The sequence below is a fragment of the Lissotriton helveticus genome, chromosome 9, assembly GCF_964261635.1.
Source record: "Lissotriton helveticus chromosome 9, aLisHel1.1, whole genome shotgun sequence".
Classification (NCBI taxonomy): domain Eukaryota; kingdom Metazoa; phylum Chordata; class Amphibia; order Caudata; family Salamandridae; genus Lissotriton; species Lissotriton helveticus.
The window spans coordinates 448044036-448068947 of NC_136070.1; the positions used below are offsets into that span (position 1 = coordinate 448044036).

Consider the following 24912-nt stretch of genomic DNA (forward strand, 5'->3'; position numbering starts at 1 on the left):
TAGTGTTTCTGTGGTGCATACACATTCTCGCATAGTTTATGACTGAGTTTATAAAGAGACAATAGGGAAATAGAGAGCTGTTATTCGCCAGCGGTTAGACATCATTTTCAGAGAGTTAAGTAGAAGCAATTGATTGTTTATGTGTCTCTGCAGGGTTTGCTGCTCTATATTACAGGCTGTGGTTTGCAGTCACTCCTATACAATATAGCTGGTAATATTGATTTTGCCGCTGCACGTTTTGCTTTGCTGTGATACAGATCATCATTTACTTTCACCCTTAAGAGCAAAAGGTATTTAGCTGAAGACCTCCAAGGTACTGAGGGGTTGAACAGTTAATCTCCCATTGAAATATTGATTCTTTGTTTTACGTCCACGGGAGGATGCTTGGTATAGGAGTAAACATTCAATCGAACATATTTTGAGTGAAGCATTTTGTGTTTTAACAAACATTTTACTTTGCAATCCTAAAGCGTGTTTCAAAGGAATAGTTGCTGGAATTTTCAGAGGTTCGTATTCTATCTGCTTGTGGTAGATGGGAAATTGAGCTGATTTTGCCATGTTTAGAGCTTCCGATAGATGTGAACCTCCCCAGCTGTGACCAGTAGGCTTTTGGTGTTAGGTCTCTCCTGCATGCCAGCACAGACCCCTCAGTTTGAAGGATCACATCTGAATGTAAGAAGACTTCTCAATATATTAACAATTAATTTACTCCTTCAGCTTGCCTCCTCCTTTCTAACCATTGGGATCCTTGATCCATACTATCAATAGACTTTAAGAGCATCCAACTGGTACCTAAGGTGAGACCAGGAAGTCCTCATACGCAGGGCCGTCTTTACAGCATTATGGGCAACGGGCAAAGCAGTGCACTGGGCCCTGCCTACATAACCACTCACAAGAATACAAATGTTTCACGGAAAATGAGTGTTAAATTCTGGTCTGCATGGGGCTCCTATGCTCGCGGGCCGCCCGGGCAACTGCCCAGCGTGAACATGCATTAAGACGGCACTGCTCCAGGCCCGGACTGGCCATAGCGGGCACCGGGCAATCCCCCGGTGCGCCGCAAGGGTGGGGGCTGGTTTTGAGCACCTACGGGCCGATTTTGTTACAGGGCCGTTTTTGCAGCATTTGCAAAATCGGCCCTGCAACAAAATCGGCTGAAAACCGGCCCTAGCAAAGCGCTCGGCGGCACCTCCCACAGAGTGGGGAGGGGGAGCCAGCCGAGCGCTTTGCCAGGGCCGGTTTTTGTTCCCAGTCCGGCCCTGCACTGCTCATACGAGCATCGTTGGACTTGTCTGTCCGTATTTTTAATCCCAGGGGTATAACACAGACCCCAGTAAACACTACGGCATATGGGCTCCCTTCCTCAAGGGAGTGGGAGGGCTATTTCAGTCCCAGTCTGAATTCCTGTGAGATTCTGGAGCCTCAGGACCCCCTCACCACATTCTGCTGGTGGCCATAATTTCTCCTTGCACCTCTATCACACTGATGTTTCACTGAGTTCTTCTGTGTATGTGAAACCAGTGTCTCATTGTAAAACCTTAACTATGTTAGTGCCTCTTACTTTTCTTTGCACATATCTTCATCTCACGTGCAGTGTTTTTAGTCTGTGCGATGATTTAACAAGACTGTCTCCTTCTGCTATGACCTGGCCTTTTACATATATCCTATTTCTCTGGTTAAAGAGATGGATTGTCTGAGAGTCAGTTTCCCGCTCCTCACTACTTTCTGTGTCAGAATAAGACATAAAAATATCATTTGACATAAATCTTTTGTTCTAAATATAATTTACAAACATATTGTCTCATTAGGTGTTGGCTTTCTGTTATTAACTCCAATTGGGCGTTCGTTTTGTAAACAATATGTAAGGTTAGATGTTGATGTTAGATGATATTCTGCCTTCGATATTCTGATACGACACCACTCACTAGGGCAGGCTTTCTTGTCTTGAGCCAGATGGCGTGGTACAACCTCTGGCACCATTTGAGTGGGGAACTTTTTGCATTGATTTATGGACAAGAATGACCTAGCAACACCCAGTGTGGCAAATGAATAAAACTGCCGACTGCACATTCCATTTAACACTCACTCTCCCATGGATCTTGTGCCATTACAGCAACTATTACTTTCCTCTTTCGAGTTTATTAGCCCATATTTTCCAGACTTAGGGATATTGTGAGGAATTTTAGGGCCCCCGGCCAGACATATTTTGGGGCCCTTGATGGGCCAACTTTAAATTTGTTGCTCATTTTCAACTGATTCAAGCCGTCATAATCCCAAAGGATATTGAGTTATTCCTTAACCTTTTAGAGACCTAGCAGATAAAAGTGCTAAAATATGTGTTTATTGCACACCTACCCCGGAGTACTATTTAGTGACAATTTCCATAGCTACAGTGAATGTTAGTCACTTAAGGTCCTTTGTGTCCCTCTCTCCGTCACTAGCACCATTAGAAAGTACATTAAATGCAAAGGTCAGTGAGCACTGAGCTGCCTGGGCCCAACAGGGTACCCTGGTCTCCTTAAAGTGACTAAATGCAAGGGGGTGGATTCGTTTCTGTGTTGAGCCAGGAAAACTAGAAAGAGAGGCACGATAGACAGAGAAAGAAAAGAGTAAATTAGAGGGAGGTAGAAGTAGAGAGCGGTAAATAGTGGTAATCAAGGTTGGAGGAGAGAGAGATGAAAGAACAAGAGATAGATATACAAGATAAAGACTAGATAGAAAAGTAAAGGGCGAGGCAGGGATAGGTAGAGAGAGACATGGTTAGAGGTTAAGATAGAGAAAGAGTAAGCAAGTCTTCTTACTGTCGCAATTACTTAATCAAGGGGCCCCTTCAGAGGTAAGGGCCCTGGGCAATTGCCCACTTGCCCATGCCTTAAAACGCATTTTGCTTTGCCTCATCGCCTCTGCAGGATCCGACAGCCCTTTCCTCTGGAATTAACAGCCCTTTTTGGTTGTTGACCTAAAGGTCACCTAAACTAACCTTTCCGCCTAAGAACATAGCCAAAGAAACCTATGTCATTATAGCTTTACCGACCTTCCTGGCTATATTTCTTGCGTCAAATCCTGCCCTAACTATGATAATCATATGCAATCACACCATAAAAATGAAATATATGACGCTACCACCTTGTTTCTAAAATGCTCCAAACAAATGCTGACTTTAAAGCTGAGGCCTACACAAGTAGACTAGAAATGCAGGTGGACAAGTGGGCCACATTCAAAAGGGTGAAAGTCTAGAGAGACAGATGCTTCTGCTTACACACATCCACCGTTTTCCAAAGAACTCAAGACAGAAGTGCAAATACCCACACCTGGTGTGGCGTTAGTTTCCACGTTGAACAGCAACAATTAGATGTTTACTTTAATGCTGCTTGAAATAGTAGTTAGATTACATGCCTATGCACTCTACTCAAGCTAGCAAGGTTTAGTGGCTTCTGTTAGGTCACCACCATCTATTCAGACCCACATTAACTTGTTTTTGCTTAAACCGCTGCACTAAGATGTACATGCACTGTCCCTTCTTAGGTCACAAAGCACGTTTGAAAGTCCCTTCTTTCTGAACCCGGGCGATAATTTGGTGTATTATTAAGGTAGTGAAGTTTGAAAAGTACACTACCACCTCTGAGGTGGCCTGCTGGTGATGATGTTTTAAACACAGGCTGTAAGATGTAGCCAAGGGTAGGGAATGCAATGTTCAGAGGTAGTTCTAGCACTGTAGGTTGGGATGATGATGCATTAGAGTGTGTCAGAGGGATGTATGTCAGTACAATGCGATCTTTTAGATCGTGGTACTTAACTACGCGGTTATTACAACGCAAGTCGTTACAACGACTTGCGTTGGAGGGCGCGGATTGAGGAATATTATAATTTTATATTCCAACACCAGTCCGCATAACAGTAGGAAAGGTGTTGGAATATAAAATTACAATATTCCTTAACCAACAGCGCCATCCAGCGCAAGTCGTAGTTACGACTTGCGTTGCAATGGCAGCGTGGTAAAGGTCGTGCGGTGTAAACACCGCGTTGTAAACAACGTTTACAGTGTCAGAGTGTAGGTGTAAGGACACTGAAAGTCTATTCGATGGTAAGACATTTTCAAAAACGGAGTTTTAACCAAGAGAGTGTTCAAAGATTGCAGATGGTAATAGGAATGATAGTAAGGATGTTTTTACAATGTAATTTCACAATTATTGGCTACTAACAGTAATCAAGCCATCTGAAAGTAGACACTTGGGCTCTCTGACAAAACCCACAGGAGGAGACCATCTGCTTCATTTAGCAGGTTCTCTAATCATCATCAGATGGACTTAGGCAGGCCAAGAGAATGTCTTTTAACATTTTCAAACTGAGATACTACAGCCATACAGGAAGTAATCCAATGCAGTAGTGCATACAGGGAAGTAGATGGTAGCATCAGCCCAACTTAATACATTTAGCAAACAGTGGGATGTAAAAAATTGATTCTGATGAAAGATAATACTGAAATTGTTTATTGGGGAGGATATGGTCATAAGGCCCAATCGCAAATAGTGGGCTTGCAGATTGCCTAATAATATAGTGAGGTAAAGAAAGAAGGTAATTCAAGATTCCCAGAATTTCTCCCTCTGTAGTATGTGAATTTCCTACCACCTTATCAATGGATTTTCCTGACGGTCTCCTAATGCAGAGACCTCAGTAATACCAAGCAATTTATGTCAGATCGCGGTACAAGAACGAAATTCAATTTTTTTTGCAGCTGAGGCCCGTGCAGGTAATAGCGATGGGGCTGGGTGAGGGAGTGATTTTGATGGACGATGACAAGGGAAAATTAAATAAATAATTAATTATCCCTCGTTATCATTCCTTGAAATCCCCCCCACTCCCCACTCAGCCCCACCACTCCTACCTGCATGGGCCACATATGTTTTTCTGTCCCTGGCTTTCCTGATTTTAGGGTGAGGCACGATTCATGTAAACACTTAAAGCATCAGCAGTTTCTATTACTTGAACAAGATCAGTTGTACATTCTTATCATTGCTGGCTGCTAAAGATGCAATCAGTGAATGGTTCTCGAGCCACATCATGGTCCTTCTTAATTTTATTCAGTGGAAGAAAGAACATTGAGGTAGGCTCTAGCATAACCACAACAGCAGTAACTAAATAATTCAGCCTCGCTGTGGTTCTTAATCAGCTTAGGCTTTGACCAAATTGAACGATTTGGAATCAAACACAACTTTGTTAGTTTGCAAAGTGAGTCATGGAGGGACAGTATCTTGGACTCACTTGGGGATGCCTTTATTTTCTATTGATCAGGACAATAACTGCACCAAGTTCACCACTCCAATGATCATCAATGGGATTCGGAAGTCCTTTGATAACTTGACCTGCTCCATGATTCTGGCATATTGTATCTTTGGGCAAGTCACTTCTGCTACCAAGATATCCTGGGACAGCACAGACCATTCATCCCCGCTTGAGAGGCAGGTTTCCAATTTCACAATTAGGAAGGCGCTCCAACTTTACATACCATTAACAAGACTGATAGGTCGGTTGCTGAAGAATTAGCCTTCTTCCCTAAAAAATGATAAAATAAGCCCTCTTTCTTCTCATGTAAAAAATCTAAAAATAATTATTGTGATTGTTTTAATTGGTGAATACATGTATCTATCTTTTCTATGCGTGTGGCATGATGTGTTTGCATTTTTTAAATATATTGAAAAGCACTGGAGAAGTCTATCATATGGACTCTGCATACCATAAATAGGGGAGCTGGAATTGTTTTACCCTAACTTACCTTGCTGTAGTTGGCTATATGGCTCTGTAGTATTTCAAAGCTCTCATCTTAGACCTGTGATGCTCCAGTTGTACACAGACAATTTGGATTGTAAACTGGATCCTCCCGCCTAAATGAATTCACTGCAGCAGTCTAATATGAATAACTTATTCTTTGTAAGTGCCATCAATTACAAGTACAACACTTACTTAATTTAATGGCACTAATGCTGCTGGCCGAGGAGAGACAGAAATGTGAATCTGCCTTGACAGGATCTAATCTTGTGACATGTAGAGCACCCCAGATGTCAGCGATACATGTTAACTCACTGAGCTATCTTCCTGGCTTTTACAATTAGATGTAGTATTTTGACAGAGAGCTCTAGCTCATGTGAGTACCTAAGGGTAGTTAAATGTTATTTATGAGTCCATGAGATCAGCATGGAGTGAAAGCGTTTTTGGTATTAGGCAAACTCAATGCCGTATTACGTAAAGTGGATAAGGTGCATACCTGGTGTAAGCGCAGCGATTTTTGATGGTATGCACCAGATTTTTGCATCTGGTGATCTGTTGTATTTCAGAACTTTTTCATACTACTTAAGCAGGTGCATTTTTGCTAGGGTGGTAAGTAATTTGCATTGGCATTCCTTATGCAAATTAGATGTCAGCTGCATCTTCAGTGTCACATATATTGCATCAGTGGATCATTCCTTCCTTAGACAGCATGTATTGTCGACCAATATGGGAGTGGTTTACAAGTTCGCACCAACATTAGGGTCTTTTTCAGAGGGCAGGAGGGACCTATGGACCTGCATGTCCCTCTCCAACTTTCTTTATCAACAATTATCGTTCAGTCAGATATAGTAGTCAGATAGTAGTGCAGTGGAATGAGTTACCTAATTACTGATAGGACCTTATCAGTTAGTAAAGCCTTCTATATTGATAATAAGGGATCAGAGTTATGTCTAGCTAGGCATTCATACCATAGCCTTCCTTTGAGTTTCAGTGTTGTGGGATAGGACTCCTCCGACACCTCAACTACTTGACCACAAGCGTTTCACTGATATGGGCAAATCAGCAGATTGTATGCATATAGACCATCTAGTAGGTGAAATAATATATACAAGCCTTTTATCTTTTTTTTTTGTTTTTTGCAGAGTTTTATATAGCGCGAACTAGACCCGAACCGAATCAGGTATCAGAGCGCTTTACATAGCACCAGTTACGTTACATGAGGACGGACACACATTCATTTTAGGCACGGGGAGATTAAGTGATTTGCCCAGAATCACAGGTGGTTTTGGCGTCGTTACCGAGACTCGAACCCAGATCCCCAGGTCCGAGGTCGAGCGCCCTAGCCGTTAGGCCAACTCCTCTCCTTTTTTATGTAGTCAACAAGATATGACTGACAACTTCTGTTGTAACGTATCCCTCTCCGTCTTCGGTTTCACCCACGCTTGAATCTTGATTTAAAAAAACTTCCAACATAGATCCCTTTTCAAATAGCAGTTTGTGCACCTCTGATCAACTTCCATTTTTGTATTGGGCCCCTTACCCAAGTAAAGTGTCAAACCTGATTGACGGATTCAGAAACTGGCGCATGTATACAAATGCAGTTATTTTGCCAACATGACAAAATTGCCGTAGTTGTGTTAAGGATGACATCCGTAAGGGATGGGTAAATGGAATAGAAGCAGTCTTCAATGCAAGATCAATGCCCACAAACTTGTATATTTTGGGTATTCACCACCCACTTGTATGGTTTTATATCACAGAAATTCATGTGAATTTACTCCTGCAAGAGGCAGATTAAGGGCATTTCAAGGATGGAAACGGGAATGGAACATTCCCATATTTAATGTGGGAAAGGGCAAGTGATTGTTCCCTTGACAAAAACATTGTCCAAGTGGTGAAACAAATTTGCCAATGCAAATTTGTGTCACATTTACACATTCAGAAGTTTGTATCTGGAAGAAAATGTGCCTGTGTAATTGTTATGTGGTGTAATAGTTCAATAAATCTTCAACAGTTGTAGATTTAAGGGAACTCATTGGATTCTTTGTGAATCCTGGAAAAGCTGGACATTTATTCCAAATGTAAGAGCAATCCTACAAGAGCTCCATTCGACTTTTTTCCTACCATCTTCGTAACTCAGTCAAAAATTAGAATAATGCAAAGTGTTAACCGCATCATTAATGCTTTAAATTACTCAAGAAGACTGTCAGTGCGGCTAATTTACCCAAAGATACAGCTTTCCAAGGATGTGAGCCTACTGTGTCGTTGAGTTGGCCCTGCTTGTGCTACTAATACATGCTGCTTTCCCTGGTTTATTAAAGCAGTAGATGTTGTCCATGTAAAGAGTGGGCTGTGTCCTCTAGAACCATTTGAATTGCTCTGGAAGTACCTGTCCTCTGCAGCCTTTGATGCACTTTGTGACTGTTGCAGCCTTAATAAGCGTTGAACATAATTTTCCTCGTTTCACACCATGCATCACACCATATATCAACCAAAAACAGCAGCATCTTCCGGTTTCTACAATGATGATGAATATAACAATGACATAGCATCTTCCTATGTAAGCGTTTCTGGGGACTGACATCCCTGTTTGCAGCTGTCAGGGAACAGCCTGGGAGAATAAGCATTGGCAATGTTAATAAATTATGGCATTGGAGAGTGTGTGGTTATTATTTAATTTTTTTCAACATATGCCATATGCAAAAAAATAGAAAGAATAGTAAACACTTAAAACGGATAAAAATAAAAGAGTGGCCCAGCAACCCTAGTGCTAATGTGCAATCCTTTACAGGCATTACAAATGTGATCAGCCAATATGCTGTTCTCAAACTACAAGAGTCAATTAATGAATGGGCTTGAACAGAAAGTGAGTGACACTTGAACAGAAGAATAAATGTAGCAAACTGCATGATGGAAGTCGATGCTTGGATGAGTAACAACTGTCGCCAGTTAAACAGCGACAAGCCAGAGATCATGACATTTGTCAAAGTGACTGAGAAATGGTCAGCTAATTGGTGGACCGCTCAACTTGACTCTGCCCCTGCACCTAAGCAGGTAGCAAAGAAATCTTGTTGTGAAGTTGGAGCTATCTCTTTCTATGAAAGATCAAGTTAGTACCATTTGCGGCATGTTGCTTTGCTATCATGAGACTTTTTTAAAAAGACCTTCCGTGGCTTTCAGACACTGCTTCGAAGACTCTTGTCCATGCGCTTATATGTTACCTGGACTATGGGAACACCTTGCTGACCTCAGTAAACTACACTTTTCTCAAACTGCAGGTGGTTCAGAACATTGCCGCTCAGATAATTTGTAATCTTTCTTCTTGGTCGCCTTCCTCCCATATTCTTAGAAAGCTTCATTGGCTGCCTAATAGGATTTGTGTCATTTTTAAACTCTGCTGTTTGACACATAAAGCACTTCACAAGTCTCGGACAGCTTATTTGTCTTCTCAACTACATCCCTTCTTTCCTTCACACTTCCTGTGTGCCATGCCCATGCACACTGAATACTATATGTAAGTCACTCCTACAGCAGGCCTTAGAGCTCTATGGTAGGATGCATTATATTATATGTGTGGACATATCTGCATGAACAGATATGCCCAGTGATGTCTGGGTCCCTTGCCACAACATTGCAAGTGAACTGAAGCTGTCTTAAGCATATCTACTGGGCATTGGTCATTACGAGTTACCCAGCTACATAATGGCTTAACTGAAAATGATGGTGTTTGGTATCAAACACCTCATCTTAATAAATCAATACTGATGCCACTGTTGGATTTATTATGACATACACCCAGTGCTACCAATATCTAGAGTGCTGGCTGACTGGTATCTTCCAGCCCTGCCACCGCAGACTAGTTTCTGACCCTCTGCTCTCAGAGGTCAGGAACAATGCCTGCTCTAGCAGGAGGTGTTTACACGTCCTTCAATAGGATGGATAGTGAATTAGCATATGAAGGCCAGAGGCTGCAGAGACTCTGTCGCCTTAGATGTGTGACCACAGCTTCCTCCAGACCTGGAGAATGCCACCCCCTGCCCTGGGGCCCATTTAACACCAGAGCAGGCAGGAAAATTAGGTACTCAGTAGGCTTGTAGCACTATCAGGCAAGCACACCCCTAAGGTGAGCCATCTGAAGTTGACAATCGAAGAAGGGTTTCACTATCTTGCTTTAAGTGAAAATAGAAACACTGGGTCAGGTTTATGCCCACTCTCCACTGGAAGTAGTCATATAGGGGATGTAGTGAGCCATGGGGTAGGTAGCTCACTGGCTTCTAGCTTTCACTCCCCTTAACCTAATTGCAGTATTTAGTTGGTCCCCTGACACCAGGAACTCAGATTCATCTACTGGGACCCAAAGAGAGGACAAAGAAGAGCAGTCATAACGAGAACTGAGGACTACACCACTACTTGGCACCAAATTCTGCCTTGCTGCTGGAACCTTGACAATGGCACCGGCCCGACCCGTCCAGAAGCTTTGCATCCTCTCAAAGCTGTAGAGGACCATCCACCAACTTCAACAACCAGGCAGCATCTCCCTTGGGGTGGAGGGGCCATCCCCTGCATCTGCAGGCCTCAAAAACATCTAGGGCACCTTGTGGTTTTGGCCATTGGGCCTACTGAAGAAGCACCATGACAGAGAGGGACCCTGAGGCTCTAGGAGGTCAGGCCCTTCTCTCTGCAGAGGTTTGAGACAGTAGACCCTCCATGAGCTCCCCTGCACCAATATCCTGACTAACAGGGCACTTGTGCCCCCCCTGGCTTGCTTGTATTCAATCCGAACACCACCACTCCAAAAACCTACCTGCAAGTCGAGGGACTTCAGAAGAGATGAACTCCACACTGAGAGTGGTCCTGCTGTGTTTCTTTTCCCTCCTCTACAGGTACCCCAAGAATGGTAAGAGCCTCCAGCAAAAGTGGCCAGCCAGCCAGCACCTCTGCACCCGAGCCCCACATCCTGAGTACACAACTTCTGCCTGCATCCCCTTGGCCTAGGAGTCCCCACAAGCTGAGCCCCATGCTGAGTTCTGCAGGACTTGTCTCCAAGTCTCCCCTTGCAGACTCTGTTTTGACCAATCCATTTAAACTTTACTGCATAGCGCTCGAGACTACCAATGCGACCAGCACCTCTGCACCCGGACACCCCAGGATAGTGCAACCCAAACTGCTGGTGGTCTCTTGGACCCTGAGCCCTAAGCACCTTAAACCCTAAAGGATACCTTCTACAACCGTTTGCAGTATACTTATGCAATACATGTCTTTTCCTCCCATAGGGTAACGTTACTGCGTTCGAGGCTCATGCATCAAATCGGACAGCTGTGATTTTCTACTGCGTTACCTGTAAAAATGTATAACGTCTGAAGTTCTAACCTGATCCCGATGATCTTGGTGTCTAAAATGATATAAAAATATGTATTATTTTTCTAAATTGGTCTCAAGATTCTTCTTGATAGTGTAGATCATTTATGGACTTGTGTGTATAACACATGCTTAACACTACCCTCTAATAAGCCTAAGATCTCGACCACACAACCCCAAATAGAGTACTTGGAATGATTAATTTAACCCTGTAAATCAATAAGGGTTGTCTGTACTTTTTGTATGGTGTAACAAATAAGGGGTTAAATATAAAATGTATGAACATAGTATTTTACACTTAAATATTTATATATGTGGTATCTTTATCTGACAGCGGTGTGGTAGGACCATGTGTCTGTAAACCAATACAGAAAATAATTCTGATTTCACACCAGTGGTGGCACAACATGATTATGCTAGCAGCTGTCCTGCCATATTAGTACCTTCGGCTAAAGTGTCAGAGAAGTGACATCATTCTCCACGAGTAGGCAGGACAATCATCATATCTCCCATATGGGTCCTCATCCTCTGCCCTTTAGTAATGTGAGGCATGGAAAACACATCAAAACGTATGTCAGTCTGTTTATTAAATACTAAGGTGCAAAATAAAAGGCTGCATTTTCTTTTTTGTGGAAAGTAAAGTAAAGAAAAATGCAACCTGTTCTGCAAGAGATTATATAACAAAAGCCCTTTTCGTACCTAATGTCCTATTTCAAAAGTCAAAGGTGGTCCTCAAAATGGAGGGCAGTCTAAAACACTTATATAAACGTTTCAAAAATTAAGATGGACGGAAAAGGCACAGTTAGAATAAGTAGAAAGACTGTGTATAATTAATCTTTCAGAAGTTAGAAAGTGATTAGCAAGGGGCAACATATATTTTTGAAAAAAAAGTTCATATTGCCTACTATATAATGCTCCACAGAGGTTTCTTCCTAAAGTCACATAGACAAATTGAAATGTAAACTTTTAGCATCTCATCACACTTGGGCAAGAAGTACTTAGGGCTTTTAAACGTTCTAAAACATAACAGCAGCCCAGAAGATATTAGTCTCGCTGCAATAAATATTTCAGGAAAACATTCGAAATCTGGCGCTTTCAGATCTCAGCCACTGACGGATATAAAACCTGATCTACTGTGACACAGTGTTTGAAGTATGCAAGCGTCCCGGGGAGTGTTTAATTACATTTGTGCCTCGCTGCTGGGCTGTCTTTTTCAGGGAATTTATTTTAGCTAATTAGTTCAAAATGTCAAGGCACCATTTCAGAAGACAGAAATACCATATACCATCATATGTGAACCAATTAACTGTTGTGACCGATATTTATTGCGGTGTCTTCTTTAATTAAAAGGGCCCGGTCAGACCCCCCATGGGCAAAATGCCTGCTTGTTTTGAATACAGAACCCCCCTTGAGACAATAAAGAATCAATTTTTAGTGTTATGTCAAAGATCATCTGTGCAGGCCTCCCCAACCAGCTCCTACTAATTGTATGTTTTCGTTCCGGAAGTTTCCATCATTTGCCTTTTCCACATCCGGTGGGCCTTGGTGGCTGTTGAATGTTGTATAGGGCGAGTTCCAGTCGAGAGGCAATACACCTTCATCTAGCTTCTATTACTAATAAAAACAAAAGTGTGTAACTAAGATGTTGGTGTTTTGTTTGGAAGACTTGATTTTTGTTTGATTCGTGGTTTATCTGTTGTTTTTCCAAAGAGTGCTAGTACCTATTAACCTAATTCAAATAAATGCATACCATTTTGTAAATTGACTACACCTCCTAACCCCAAGATTTTGCACAGTGATGACTACCTGTAAGTGCTACACTTTTGACACTTCACATTCCATGTCATCCATCTCACATTAGTGTCAACTCACCAAAATCAACAGAGAATGAAAATCACATCATGTGACTCATGGTGGTCCTAATAATGTCACACGTGACTCAAACGTGGAGCCCCAAAATTCGAGGCGCCAGCATGTTAATAGAAAGTTACATACAAACACTAGTTTTTTTTATCTGACTAGTTAAATGATATGGCTTACCAAGCAGCCTGGCGAGGCAATAAGTACCAACACAATGGTACCAACTGCGACCCGTACATGAGATCTTTGCAGTCTACATGGAGCATCCCATTTCCTTAATTTTGATATGTCGCTGTTGAAGGAGGAAATATGGTTATGTTTCTGGATTTTCAACTAGGAACCCTGAGTTCTTATTGCAGTTGATCTTTTCAAACAAAATTGTGTGATACCGAGAGCATTTCTTCATCATTTAGTGCCTTGATTCTCTTATCAACAGTAATTAAGAGCAGCTGGAGGAGCTATGGGTAGACAACATCAGGACCATTCTGTTCAATGTGAAAGTCCCGAAAGGTGCGATTGGCTTTATAATGTCGTGCTACACATATGTTCTTACACATTTTCCCTCCCATCAATAGCTAGTATTCGCTTGCTTCATATAATCAAATTCCCCTAAGCATCATTTTGGGAGCCAACTCATCATTTAATTAATGCGCTTTCCCATCATGCGGTGCCAACATCATGGCACCAAGATGGCTCAACAAAGTAAACATATTTAAAAACTTAGTTACATCATAGTAAACAGTTTCCGAGGTCAATACAATGAGTCCTGTTGAGTGAAGTACTGTTAAGTCAAGTAACAATAACCATCTGTTAACTGTCTGCAGTTCCTAGAGACCAGGGACTGAGAACACAAAGCAACCATGGCAATTCTATTGGACTGCTCTGGGGGGTCAGGTGGTGGGTGAGGGTGCTAACTAAACCGGCCCACAGCACTACTTTTGTTACTGGGAGGCAATGTTGCTGCACTGCTGCAAAAGCAGCCCCCAGTAACAAAACCAGCCCCTACCACTCCAAAACCAGCCCGCACCCTTCCAGCAAAATGCTACTTTGCTAAAGGTGCTGTCAAAATCGCTGTTTAAACAGTAAACTTTAAACAAAGGTATCCAGATGGAACAATGTCATACTTGAGTTAAAAAACTAGGGAGTCTCCTGGCAAAATAGAGCGGCTCACCCGGCAAGCGCTGTAAAAATTTGAAAGGTATAACTAAAACGCTTTTTCATCGACCCTTCCCCTCTCCTATTTTTTGTGACTTGCAGAAAAATTTTAATTTCTAACGCCTACTTTGTGCTCGTAACCTTGGAAACAATTGCAAAGGAGACGCTGTATGTATGAGTGGCGAGAGCGGCAAGTTTCTCTAAGCTTTCGGTGACCTTGAGAGCACAGGATGTTTTTCAAGGAAACCGAAGTCCCTCTCATTATTTGTCATAATTTGCCTGACAGGCAGAATTATGTGACCCTCGAGGTTTCATTGGCTTGGCAGCCATGACATGAAAGAGTCAATAAGGTTAAATTTCAAGATGGCGCTGCGACGAGCCCAGCACCTCGTGGCGGCGCTGCCAGTCTCGAGAGAGGCTAGGCTTCCGCGAGACGCCGGGCCCAAATATGAGCGAAACGATGATTAATGCCTGCAAGCATTCAAAGATCCGCTCTCAGAATAACGATTGTCGCTGATTCTGGGACGATTAAGGATCCCGCAAAAGACAGGTCATTTTGCCGACGATGATGCATGGATTTCACTATTTGTGGCGACTGAAGCAGAAATATATGGCAAGTGGGATTTGTTGGCAAGTTTGTCTTTCTCAGATCATGCACATATGTTCATTGGCAGTAACTACTGACAGGCAGACGGGACAGATGCACCGGTACCCAGTCAGGGCTGGATTTCCCATCCATATACACAAATCTAACAGCAACAATATTGAAGGGGGCAATGTGATCCCAGCAGAGTTCATGTGGGTTCCCTCGACCAGAACTTGACAAGCCTAACAGGGCTCATCCTTATTCCATATGAGCCCCTGTGGGTGTAGGTCATGAATATTGACTTACAGAATGAATATTGACGGGACATAAATATCGTGACAAGACTATCGAGGGATAAAATATCAAACATTAAGTTTGTATAGATTTTCTAACCAAAACTCCAGAAATACGTACGTTGTGATGCATATGCTTTCAAGGTATGTAGATGTAAAGAATAGTACTCCTGTACCTCCTGCGGTGCACTTCTTCAAAATTGTGCCCTTCGATATTCTTCTATTGAATTTCTGTTCTGTCGAAATTCTGCCTTCAATATTCCGCTGTACAATTGTCTTTGTGTTTATGTCTGAAAAAACACACAGTAGTTTCTAAGAATTCACCTCACGCAGTTCAAGTTTCTTTGTTGTGTTGTAAATATTACTTAGTATCCAATACTTTGGGGCTCATTACGATGGCGGACGGACTTAAGTCTGTCCGCAATCTTCACAGGACTTGGGACCTGCCGCCTATATGGCGGCGGTCCCACCCATGGTTTTACAATGCGACCGCCACGGTGGCAGTCGCATGGGGCATGCTTACCATTGTGGCAGGTGCTGCAGGCTGCAGCACCTGGCGCAATGTGAAAATGCAGGTTTTGCATTTCCCTGCACTACGTGCCAGGCATCATGCGGTGCCTGCCACATGGTGCAGGAAAATGTAGGTTGCACCATGGGTGCAGAAGGAAAGTTCCCCTACTGAAGGGAGGCCCTCAAAATACTCCCGATGTCAATCTGCACCAGCCTCTGAATGGCAGGTGAACCGCCATTCAAGGCTGGCAGAGATGAAGCATCCTAATATGGCGGACTGTGCCAGGCACCACCACTATTGTAGGTATGCTTTCCGGGTCAAACAGGCAATTGTGGCGATTGCCTATGTCGCACCCGTGGCGGACGGATTTCCCGTCCGCCAGCAAACCGCCTGACATCCTAATTTGGCGTGCGGAGAATGGCCACATGTTGGCGGTGAATCCGCCACCGGTAGGATGCCGGTGGCGGATTCACCGCTGTCGCAATGAGCCCCTCTGTCCCTCAACAGGTTGAGCTTCTCTTTAACAAGCTTTTTTTCACATTTGCAATAAACAAAACATATTGAAAATAGATCACTCTGAAGGACAACAAAATCGGACTATTTTTTAAAATATATTAAGATTATTATTTATAAGTATATTCAATTTTAATACATCATATAATACATTTTAATGTTTCAATAAAGTATAGTATTGAAAGTGCACAAGTAGTGAGTGAGTGTGTATATTCAGATAGTGCTTGCACAATCAGCACTTCGGCAGAATCCAATCCAAAGAAAGAGCTGAAGACAGGAGCTCAACCTGAACGCTCGTTTATGCATATTTTGTAAATAGTTTTGGAAGTTTAAAATGTTCATGCTTCTGCTGTCGTGGTAATTATTCTGTATATCACATCTGGACACAATTGGCTTCATCAGGCTACACGCCCCTTAAGAAACCAACAGAGGTCCAAGCTAAATGGATAGGTCTCCCAGTCGGGGCAACAGAGGTCCAAGCTAAATGGATAGGTCTCCCAGTCGGGGCAACAGAGGTCCAAGCTAAATGGATAGGTCTCCCAGTCGGGGCAACAGAGGTCCAAGCTAAATGGATAGGTCTCCCAGTCGGGGCTCGATGTCCTGCTGTAGGCTGCCAGTGGGCAACCGTATTGACGGGACATTGTGGCCTCAGAAGGAGCAGAGCTTGCCTGAGATTATAAGGACTCCAGGGAACAGAATTGGAAATGAGGCTTTTCTTGGCATTTGAGGAAAAGAAGACCTACTAGCATGAAGGTCATGAGTTCTACGCTAGGCCTGGTGAAGTGCTAAACTGGTGAACGGTGGAATAAGGAGGTCTCTGTAAAATTTATTTCATGGCATGGCTGGGGGACGTATCTCTATGGCTCTCAAAAGGAGAAGTCTTTACAGTAGCCTATGAGAGAGAACATGACCCACAAGGACTGGAGCACACATTTTAGCGCCAGGATACACTCGCGGGTGATAGTGCACTTTACAAATACACTTAAGATAAGATAACATGACATAAAGCATACATTTCTTGATGTTTTGGATAGCAAGAGCAGCTCTGATGAGGCACATATATTCTACCCAGGCGTGGAGCAAGTAGGTTCATGCAAATATTGGAAATGGGAGATCTCTAAAGATTTAGGTAATCTTCATGGTCTAGGAAGTGGGTTCTAAATTTATCTTGGAGACAGGAATCTTCTCAAAGTCCCTCAGGGAGTGGGAATGCGCCCAGAAAAAGAGACAAGGTGTAATGGTGCTCTTGCTGGTACTGGGACTGGTACTTGAAGCACAGCTTTTAATTCCTTTAGAGCTAGAACTGCCCGTATAGTGGTGAGGAGTTTCTCAAAGGCCCGACATAAGGTGGAATTAGCAAACAGTGGAGAAGAAAACTAAAATTCATCTGCATGGATTGATGGTTTAGGTTTCTACATAGGTCCCAGAGGCAGACATCTTTGCAACCTCAAGATAATACTCACTATGCGTTGAAAGGTCGCTCATACTGGGGTGGGTTTTGTCTCTTGTCATGACTGACCTGGTACCAGTACCCTGGCCTTTCAGAGACAAAGTCCCCATGGGTAATTTCTCAATTGTTTGGCCTCTGTTTCTGACCGCTAACTTGGCTATTGGTGATATTGTTTCCGTAATATGATGGCTTTTGAAATTAAGTGTTCTACCTATATTCTTTTCAGGCGGAAGCACCAACGACAGACGGCGGAAGAGGGTTCCAGCACATTCAAGCAACCTCAGGGCAGAACCACAGCTGTGAAACCGCGGAGGGCTCCTCGCTGAACACCCAGAGTTTAGTGGGGCCGGACGGGGTTTCCGCAGGTACTTCAGCTGCAGCTTCATTCTTTATAAGGTAGTTTTTGCCTCTTTAACTTGAAAGATTTTTAGTGGGCATGTCTGATTTCTAATTTGAAGGCAAACATTTCTCAAAACCGAAGAGATTAGGGGACTATTTGATGTTGTTGTGGATGCTAACATGGGGGAGCAATGTGTTATCAAAGTGGGTAGGCACGTCTGAATTCATAATTGTATTCTGCTTTATAGCACTTACCATCCCTAATGATGAGGTCTTGAAGCGCTTTACGCCGGGCAGCATGCTTTTTTAGAACCTTGTGGTCAGGAAGCATGAAAATGGATTGAGGATGTTTTATAGACCTTGTTCAAAAGCGCTGCAAAGCTATGGGCAAGGTACCATGAGAAATTACAAATATTGAGCAAAAAACAAAAACATAGCAAACATTATCACTCCAACACAGCCACTTGGCCCACATGAAGACATCGCCGGATGATTTAGCCCAATATATTTTTGGGGGAGGTACAAACCTTCTTGGCAAAGCTCCTGGTACCTGAGTGAGCATTAGGAAGACACTTAAAGGAACGTTTAGGGTTTGATGGTGCATCTGCCATAAAACGGGGGATCCTCTTTATCCTCAATCTCACAGTCGCCATGCCCCATTTAGCGGTTGGGGAACCACTGGGTTTTTGACAGTGGAGTCTCACCTGGCTCTTCTGTTGTAAACATCAAACCTGACAGCCTATTAGCCACAGGGCATCAGGACACAATAGTAGCCCCATCCTATTTAAGGCAGGGTAGGTGTCACATATTTTCAATACCCGGGACTGCCATGGGAGACCTAGAGGCCCTGAGTGGAGGAATCTCACTGTGGTCCCCACGCCCAGGGAGATAGCTCATGGTGTGTCAGGACCATTATTATTTTGTTCTGCAAGAACAAACTCCAGCTTCAGGAGTTTGTTCTTGTAGAACATGAGTGGGCATATCAAACATGCCACCATCTCAAAAAAGCTCAACACCTCAGTGGGGTCGCCACAGCGGCTGCTCAACTAAAGTCCAGAATGCCCCAGCCTGCCTTGTGCTATCTCTAAGTTTGTCCCCCATCAGGATTTAAATGAGGCTTTTACACCTTTTAAAAAACAAGTGCAATACATTTAGCCTTTTGTAAACATTTCTGTTGGGGCCTTGCCCGTTGAAAATCCTTCTGTTTATATTGCTCTTCGATACACACCATAAAGCCCATTCTGTACGGTCCCATTATTGTTCTGCTCCTTTCAGTGATGGCTGCTGCCAATCCGAGGTGTGGGGTCGGGGGCAGGGAAAAAAATTATAATAATAAAAATGTAAACTTACCTTTCCTGCCGGCCGCCGCAATCTTCTGCTCCTGTGCCGCGCTGCTCCTGGGCTCCCGTCCCAGCACACAATTCCCATACGCACAGGCTCCCAGACCCCACGCAATCCCAGCACTACTCTCATACTATTACTCCCAGCATAAGAGAAGCTCTGGGATTGGAAATTACGGTCCAGTTTTGCACTCCTGCAGGGACTGAGAGCCTGTGACCCTGAGCACTAGGATATCTCCAAGGAACCGCAAGATATCCAGGTGCGCATGTCGGTCTTTCCGGCCGTAGACGGTCGGCCAAACTGCCGTGCACTTTCGGTGCCTACCACTCGTTCTCCCCCTGCTGTGCGATGCTGTGGCATGGCCCTGCCCAGCCCTAGACCCTGCGGTCTGGAAGTAAAAATAAATTGACAATAAAATAGTTTTATTTTATTTTTCGTCTGTCTGCTGCATTTCAGCAGTAGGGCGATGCTCCTCCACCATGTCGGAGGAGCCGCCCCAGGCTCTTTTGCACAGACTGTGCGTGTTCCAGTCCGAGATACTACGAGTGATTGAATCCTCCTGAGAAAGTCCCGGCTCACTCACAGACCGGCTCTGAAGTGATTTTTGATATCAGTTGCAATACGTTGCACAAGCCACTCGTTCAGCTAGCGCATCGAAACACTGTCAATATGTAAGCAGTCCCACTCTCGTGTGTGGACCGTGTGACGGACAACTAAACCTTTAGGAATTCGAACCAGTTAACCACAGAATCAACCCCCCCTTTGGCGATTTACCAACACCGAGGCATATCCTTTGCCACGTGCAGAATCATTGTTCCCAGTCCCTGTCCTGAAGAGAACCGTCAATAATCCGGTTCGAAACGCGTCGACATACCCATCCTGTGGTTATTCAAAAGGGTGCACCTAGGAAGAGAAAGTAAACACCACCTGGGACCCTAGTGGTGCAACCCATTATAAATATCAACCACAGTGTTGTTAGGCAGGCAGGTGTACCACTCCATCTGTCCCCGCCTGTCCTTTGGTTTCACATCCCCATGGACTGGTTGTACCCCTGCTTTTTGTAGGAATTTTTTCACTGTATATAAATGCAATTAATGTTTGAATATTGATTAATGTTATTGCTTTTTTTGGTGTGTCGTTTAGAACTGTCTTTATTTAAGTGTGTTTCTTTCACTTTGTAAATAACGTTTATTGGTATGTGTGTACAAATGTAAATATTGCATTCATGTATTTACTGACGTGACAGTCTTTGGTTTGCCCATGTGTTTTGATGAATCTAAAAAACAGATAAAAATTAAATAAATGTGCTTTTGGTACCGAAGACCTTGGTAACGTAGTACATTTTGACTGCGTGACCGATATTAATGATATAAAAAGTTTTTTCCTATCCAGCCATCCTGTTCTGTTTATTCTTTTGCACAGAGGGCAGTCTGACCCTAAATCTCTGTTATAATAGCTGAGATTTAGAACATGGGCCCTACAGATTAGGGGCAGATGATAGGGTGACCTACTACCAACTTCTATATTAAAAGGCCTGGTTGCTCTGGCTCTGTGACAGATTTCGAGCTTGGTGACTTGACAATGAGGGGTGCAGCAAGACAGATAGAAGATGACACCCCACGTTATCTACCATCACCCTCGTCAAGCAGGCATCCCTCTAGTGCAGAGCATACCCAACATTTAAGGGCCCCAACTCTTCAAGGTGGCTAACCATTTAGACAGAAGCCAATAAATGTATCTAAGACATAGGGGACTCAGGGTCACCTCCGTACATTCTGCAGGAAGGCCCCGCCATTTTGTGTTACGCCACTGACGTGATGCTGGCCAGCTGTACTGGCCATAAAACCACATAGCCTAGATGCCGTCAGGCAACACTGATTGAGGAGGTAGCACCTCTTTACCTTCTCAATAAAGATGAGGGCCTAAGGAACACACTTCTCCATTGGGTGGAAGAGTGTGGCGCAGTGGCCAGGGCGACTGACGCCAGACGCTGGGGATCACGGTTCGATCACCGGCAGAAGGGGTCTGCCCAGCACCATGTGACTCTGGGCAATAGCTTGCTTAATCTTCCCAACGGCCCCCAGCGCCGGTAAACCTTTCGGGTAGCTGTGCGCTTCACAAAACATTTCAAATTTAATACAAAACATATGTGTATGTTAAAAATTATTTTCACATATCTTGAAAGGCTATGAGGCTTTTAATTTTGATCTCGACAAAATCTGTTTTTAAGGCATACTTCATCATGATATCAGTAGAGCTAGTGGAATGCATATCTCATGCACTAATGATCATCAATTGTACAACTAATCCTCAGGGTTCCGTCCTGTCATGGCGCCCAACGATTCAACAATAAACATTTGCCTATTAGATTAAACATAAAATAAGTCAATAATTGAGGCTCCGCGTAGAGCAGACACCTACTCAGCTTTAGGCGGGGAGGAACAGCTTGCCAGTGCTTAGTACGCTGATTGTGATGTGACTGAGCATATGATTAGGGCATCGAAGCAATGTGCTGCTAATGAAACCGCAGGAAACGCGGTGCAATATTAGCACAACCGCTAAATGACTAATGTGTTTCCTTCAGAGCATCCCAGTCCTCAATTAGTTCCAATCAATTGTGCCTTGCATACTCCTCTTAATATCACCTTACAGCTCTGAAGATGCTTGGCGGCTTATTCGTTAATGCTTTATGATCCATACTGGCGAAGGCGTCCATTTTGTTCAATGTTGCTGAACGCTACGAAGCACGTGACTGTCTTTCAAGGCGTCAATATAGAAAAGGAAGAGCTTTTGTGTCAGGCCCTGACATTTCTAAGCAGGGACTTCCTGCTCGGAAGTCAGCATTATTGTGAAATAAAGTACCCACTGTAGTTATATAGCCATCAGGCGGAAATAAAATATCTTTGGCTGTGACTGATATTTTCAGGAACGCGAATCAAATGCCAATAAGAGGCAGGACTCCATTTTCGCCCCCTCTAATTCTTCTCTTTCAAAATCAGGGTACTTTTAACTTGTATCAATTATTTAATTCCACAAAGGTTGCTGCGCAGCTGCTGTTGTCTTCCTGAGTCGGAGCTCAGCCTTGTGTGGTCTGACCTTGGAAAAGTAACCATAGAAACACGTGCAAAAAACATGAACATAAAATGCATGGCTCAGAATAGCTGGGGTGCAGATTCTCTGGAAGCAGGTTATGATTTATTTATTTTAGCAGTCCAACACAATTAGCTTTTTTTCCCCAGTTTGAAACACTTGCAGTCAATGCAGTTTTCTAATGGATGGAGAAGCACAAAGGAAAGTCAGTGGGAAGCAAGCTGAAGTACTTGCCTTTCATAGTAAATATAAGCTTGATTGGGGCATTATGATTGGTCTGTATATAGAAATAGATAGAGGTTAATCCAATTGGAAATGTTACAGAGTCCATTCATCCGCCCACCTCCCAGCCACCCTCCTGTCCATCTATTCATCTATCCATCCATCCATCCATCCATCCATCCATCCATCCATCCATCCATCCATCCATCCATCCATCCATCCATCCATCCATCCATCTATCTATCTATCTATCTATCTATCTATCTATCTATCTATCTATCTATCTATCTATCTATCGATCTATCTATCTATCTATCTACCCCTCCCTCCCCTTCTTTCTTTCTTTCTTTCTTTCTTTCTTTCTTTCTTTCTTTCTTTCTTTCTTTCTTTCTTTCTTTCTTTCTTTCTTTCTTTCTTCTTTCTTTCTCTGATAAATAACAGTAACCATGTAATGAGGTCCTATATCTCCATCAAGGGGGTCTTGTGACATCATAAACCACAAGGTCAATGGCTGGGTGGTTTGAAAATGTCACCAGAACCCTAATATGACACTAAATAATATATTACACATTACAAGATCTGAGTATCTTTATATTACATGATACCTTGGCAAGCTGTTTTCTTCAAAGTGCAGCTAACAGCTGCCCCTGAGTGGAATTTGAATATTTGGGAATTGTTTACCATTCATGACTAAATTGTTGCTAAAACAATGGAAAATTGTACAGGCCGCCAGTGAATTTATGCAATTCTGTGTCTACTGTGTTTACCTCATGGTCATCAATTTACTGCATTTGCCGCATAGTTTGCCAGATAATTTGCATAATTTGCAGTTTTCACAAATGTTTCTGGATAAAATGGATTAAAATAATACTGCCTGAGACTATGCCACAGAATTTGCTCTTTTTGCTGCATAATTTAGAAAACTCTGCCTCATAATTTGGTCCTCAAGCTGTTTAATCCTAATAACTAAGAAATTATAAAGCTCTGCAGAGTAGTTTGAGGGCTGTCATCATGATGATGAAACCCATATTTCACAATAACAGGTTGGAGAGAAAGGCTATGACTTGAATAACTAGGCTATTTATTGACAGTATTGATTGTGGAAAGGAACTGAGCCTCGAGTCAGTCATTATGTCACGCCCCTCCTTTAACAAAGGTAATAAGTAGCGCGTTATACTTTGGGCATCTACATATATCCTTTATACCATGGAATTTGGTCAAGTGTATTTGTTTAACCAATTAAATGTAACTAAAACTTTGATGCAAGGATATAAATGTGTGCAGCGAGGTAATATCACACTGAGGAGATATCAATGGACTATTAATGGAGTTGTTTCCATGTGTAAAGTAATTGTTACATGCAGTCTCTGAGGCAGTAAGATGGATGCTCAGTTATTAGCTACTGGTTTAAATGCCATTCATGGTTAAGGGTCTTCTCCTGATGTTGGAATCAGATCTGCAATTATGGGAAGTCATTACCATTACTGACTGGGTTTGTTCTGCCAGTGGGTGTGTTAAACAATAAGTGGTCTGGTGCCCTGGTTTCAGTAGGTAGATGTTGAAGCTGTTAAATCATCAGCATCAAAAAATGACAAGAAATGGGTAGGCATTGAGCTTACTTCACCAGCCATTTTGTGGGTTTGGAGACCTGTCTGGATATAGTAAAACAAATACCAGTCTCTTTATCATTTTATTTTGTATTAAATAAGTTTGGGTCTGAAGTTCCAAAGGTTTTTCCTTAGTAACTTAAACCTCCCAGTGTTTGTGAAGCCCCCACCATTTGGAAGTAAGAAAAAAAACGGGTGTGAAGGGGGATTTTCTCACAAAATAGTTTTGGGATGAAAACTCTCATGCATTTTCAGTTCTTTAAATAAATAAGTTAATAAATAAGCATGTTGCATGAAGTTCAAAAACTAAGAAAGTCGCCATATTTTCCCAGTGTCAAGGGCAAAGTTGAAAACGTTAGCTACCTCTTGTAAAACAAGGACATTCTGTTTAACTTGCAAGCTGCAGTCCGATTTTTATTATTGATTTTTGACCAGCATGCACTCTGAACTAACCAACTACCTGTTGTTCTGAGGCTTTGGTGTGGCTGCATATGTGCAGGTTGGAGTTAGTGATGCTGTGATTGACTTCTGCTCTTACTATAGTTGCTAGCCCCTCGCTACGTCTAGTAGTGTACTATCTCCTAACCTATAAACTTTTTACCTATAATTGTAAAAAAAAAAGGAGTCTATATTATAAAACCCAACTGTTGCACACAGCTTTTTGAAGGACTCTAAGGTTATAAATGAATTTAAAGAACAAGCTAGTCACTTATATTTTTGGTGCCAAAGTTTTCGTTGCAAAAGTATGATTTTGTCAACTATTGTATTTAGCTTCTGAATTGCCAGCATGTAAGCAAGTTTGGACTGGTGTCACCTATTAA

General features: G+C 42.8%; 1 protein-coding gene across 3 annotated transcripts in view; it reads left to right on the forward strand.

Annotated features, from left to right (window-relative positions):
* The window catches only part of KIF26A (kinesin family member 26A), a 245210-nt gene that overhangs the window by 121158 nt on the left and 99140 nt on the right, over positions 1-24912 (forward strand). For all 3 annotated transcript variants that reach the window (XM_078660270.1, XM_078660271.1, XM_078660272.1), the window contains exon 4: positions 17719-17888. In XM_078660270.1, coding sequence (XP_078516396.1) covers positions 17719-17888 — 170 coding nt within the window. The remainder of the gene's footprint in view (positions 1-17718; positions 17889-24912) is intronic.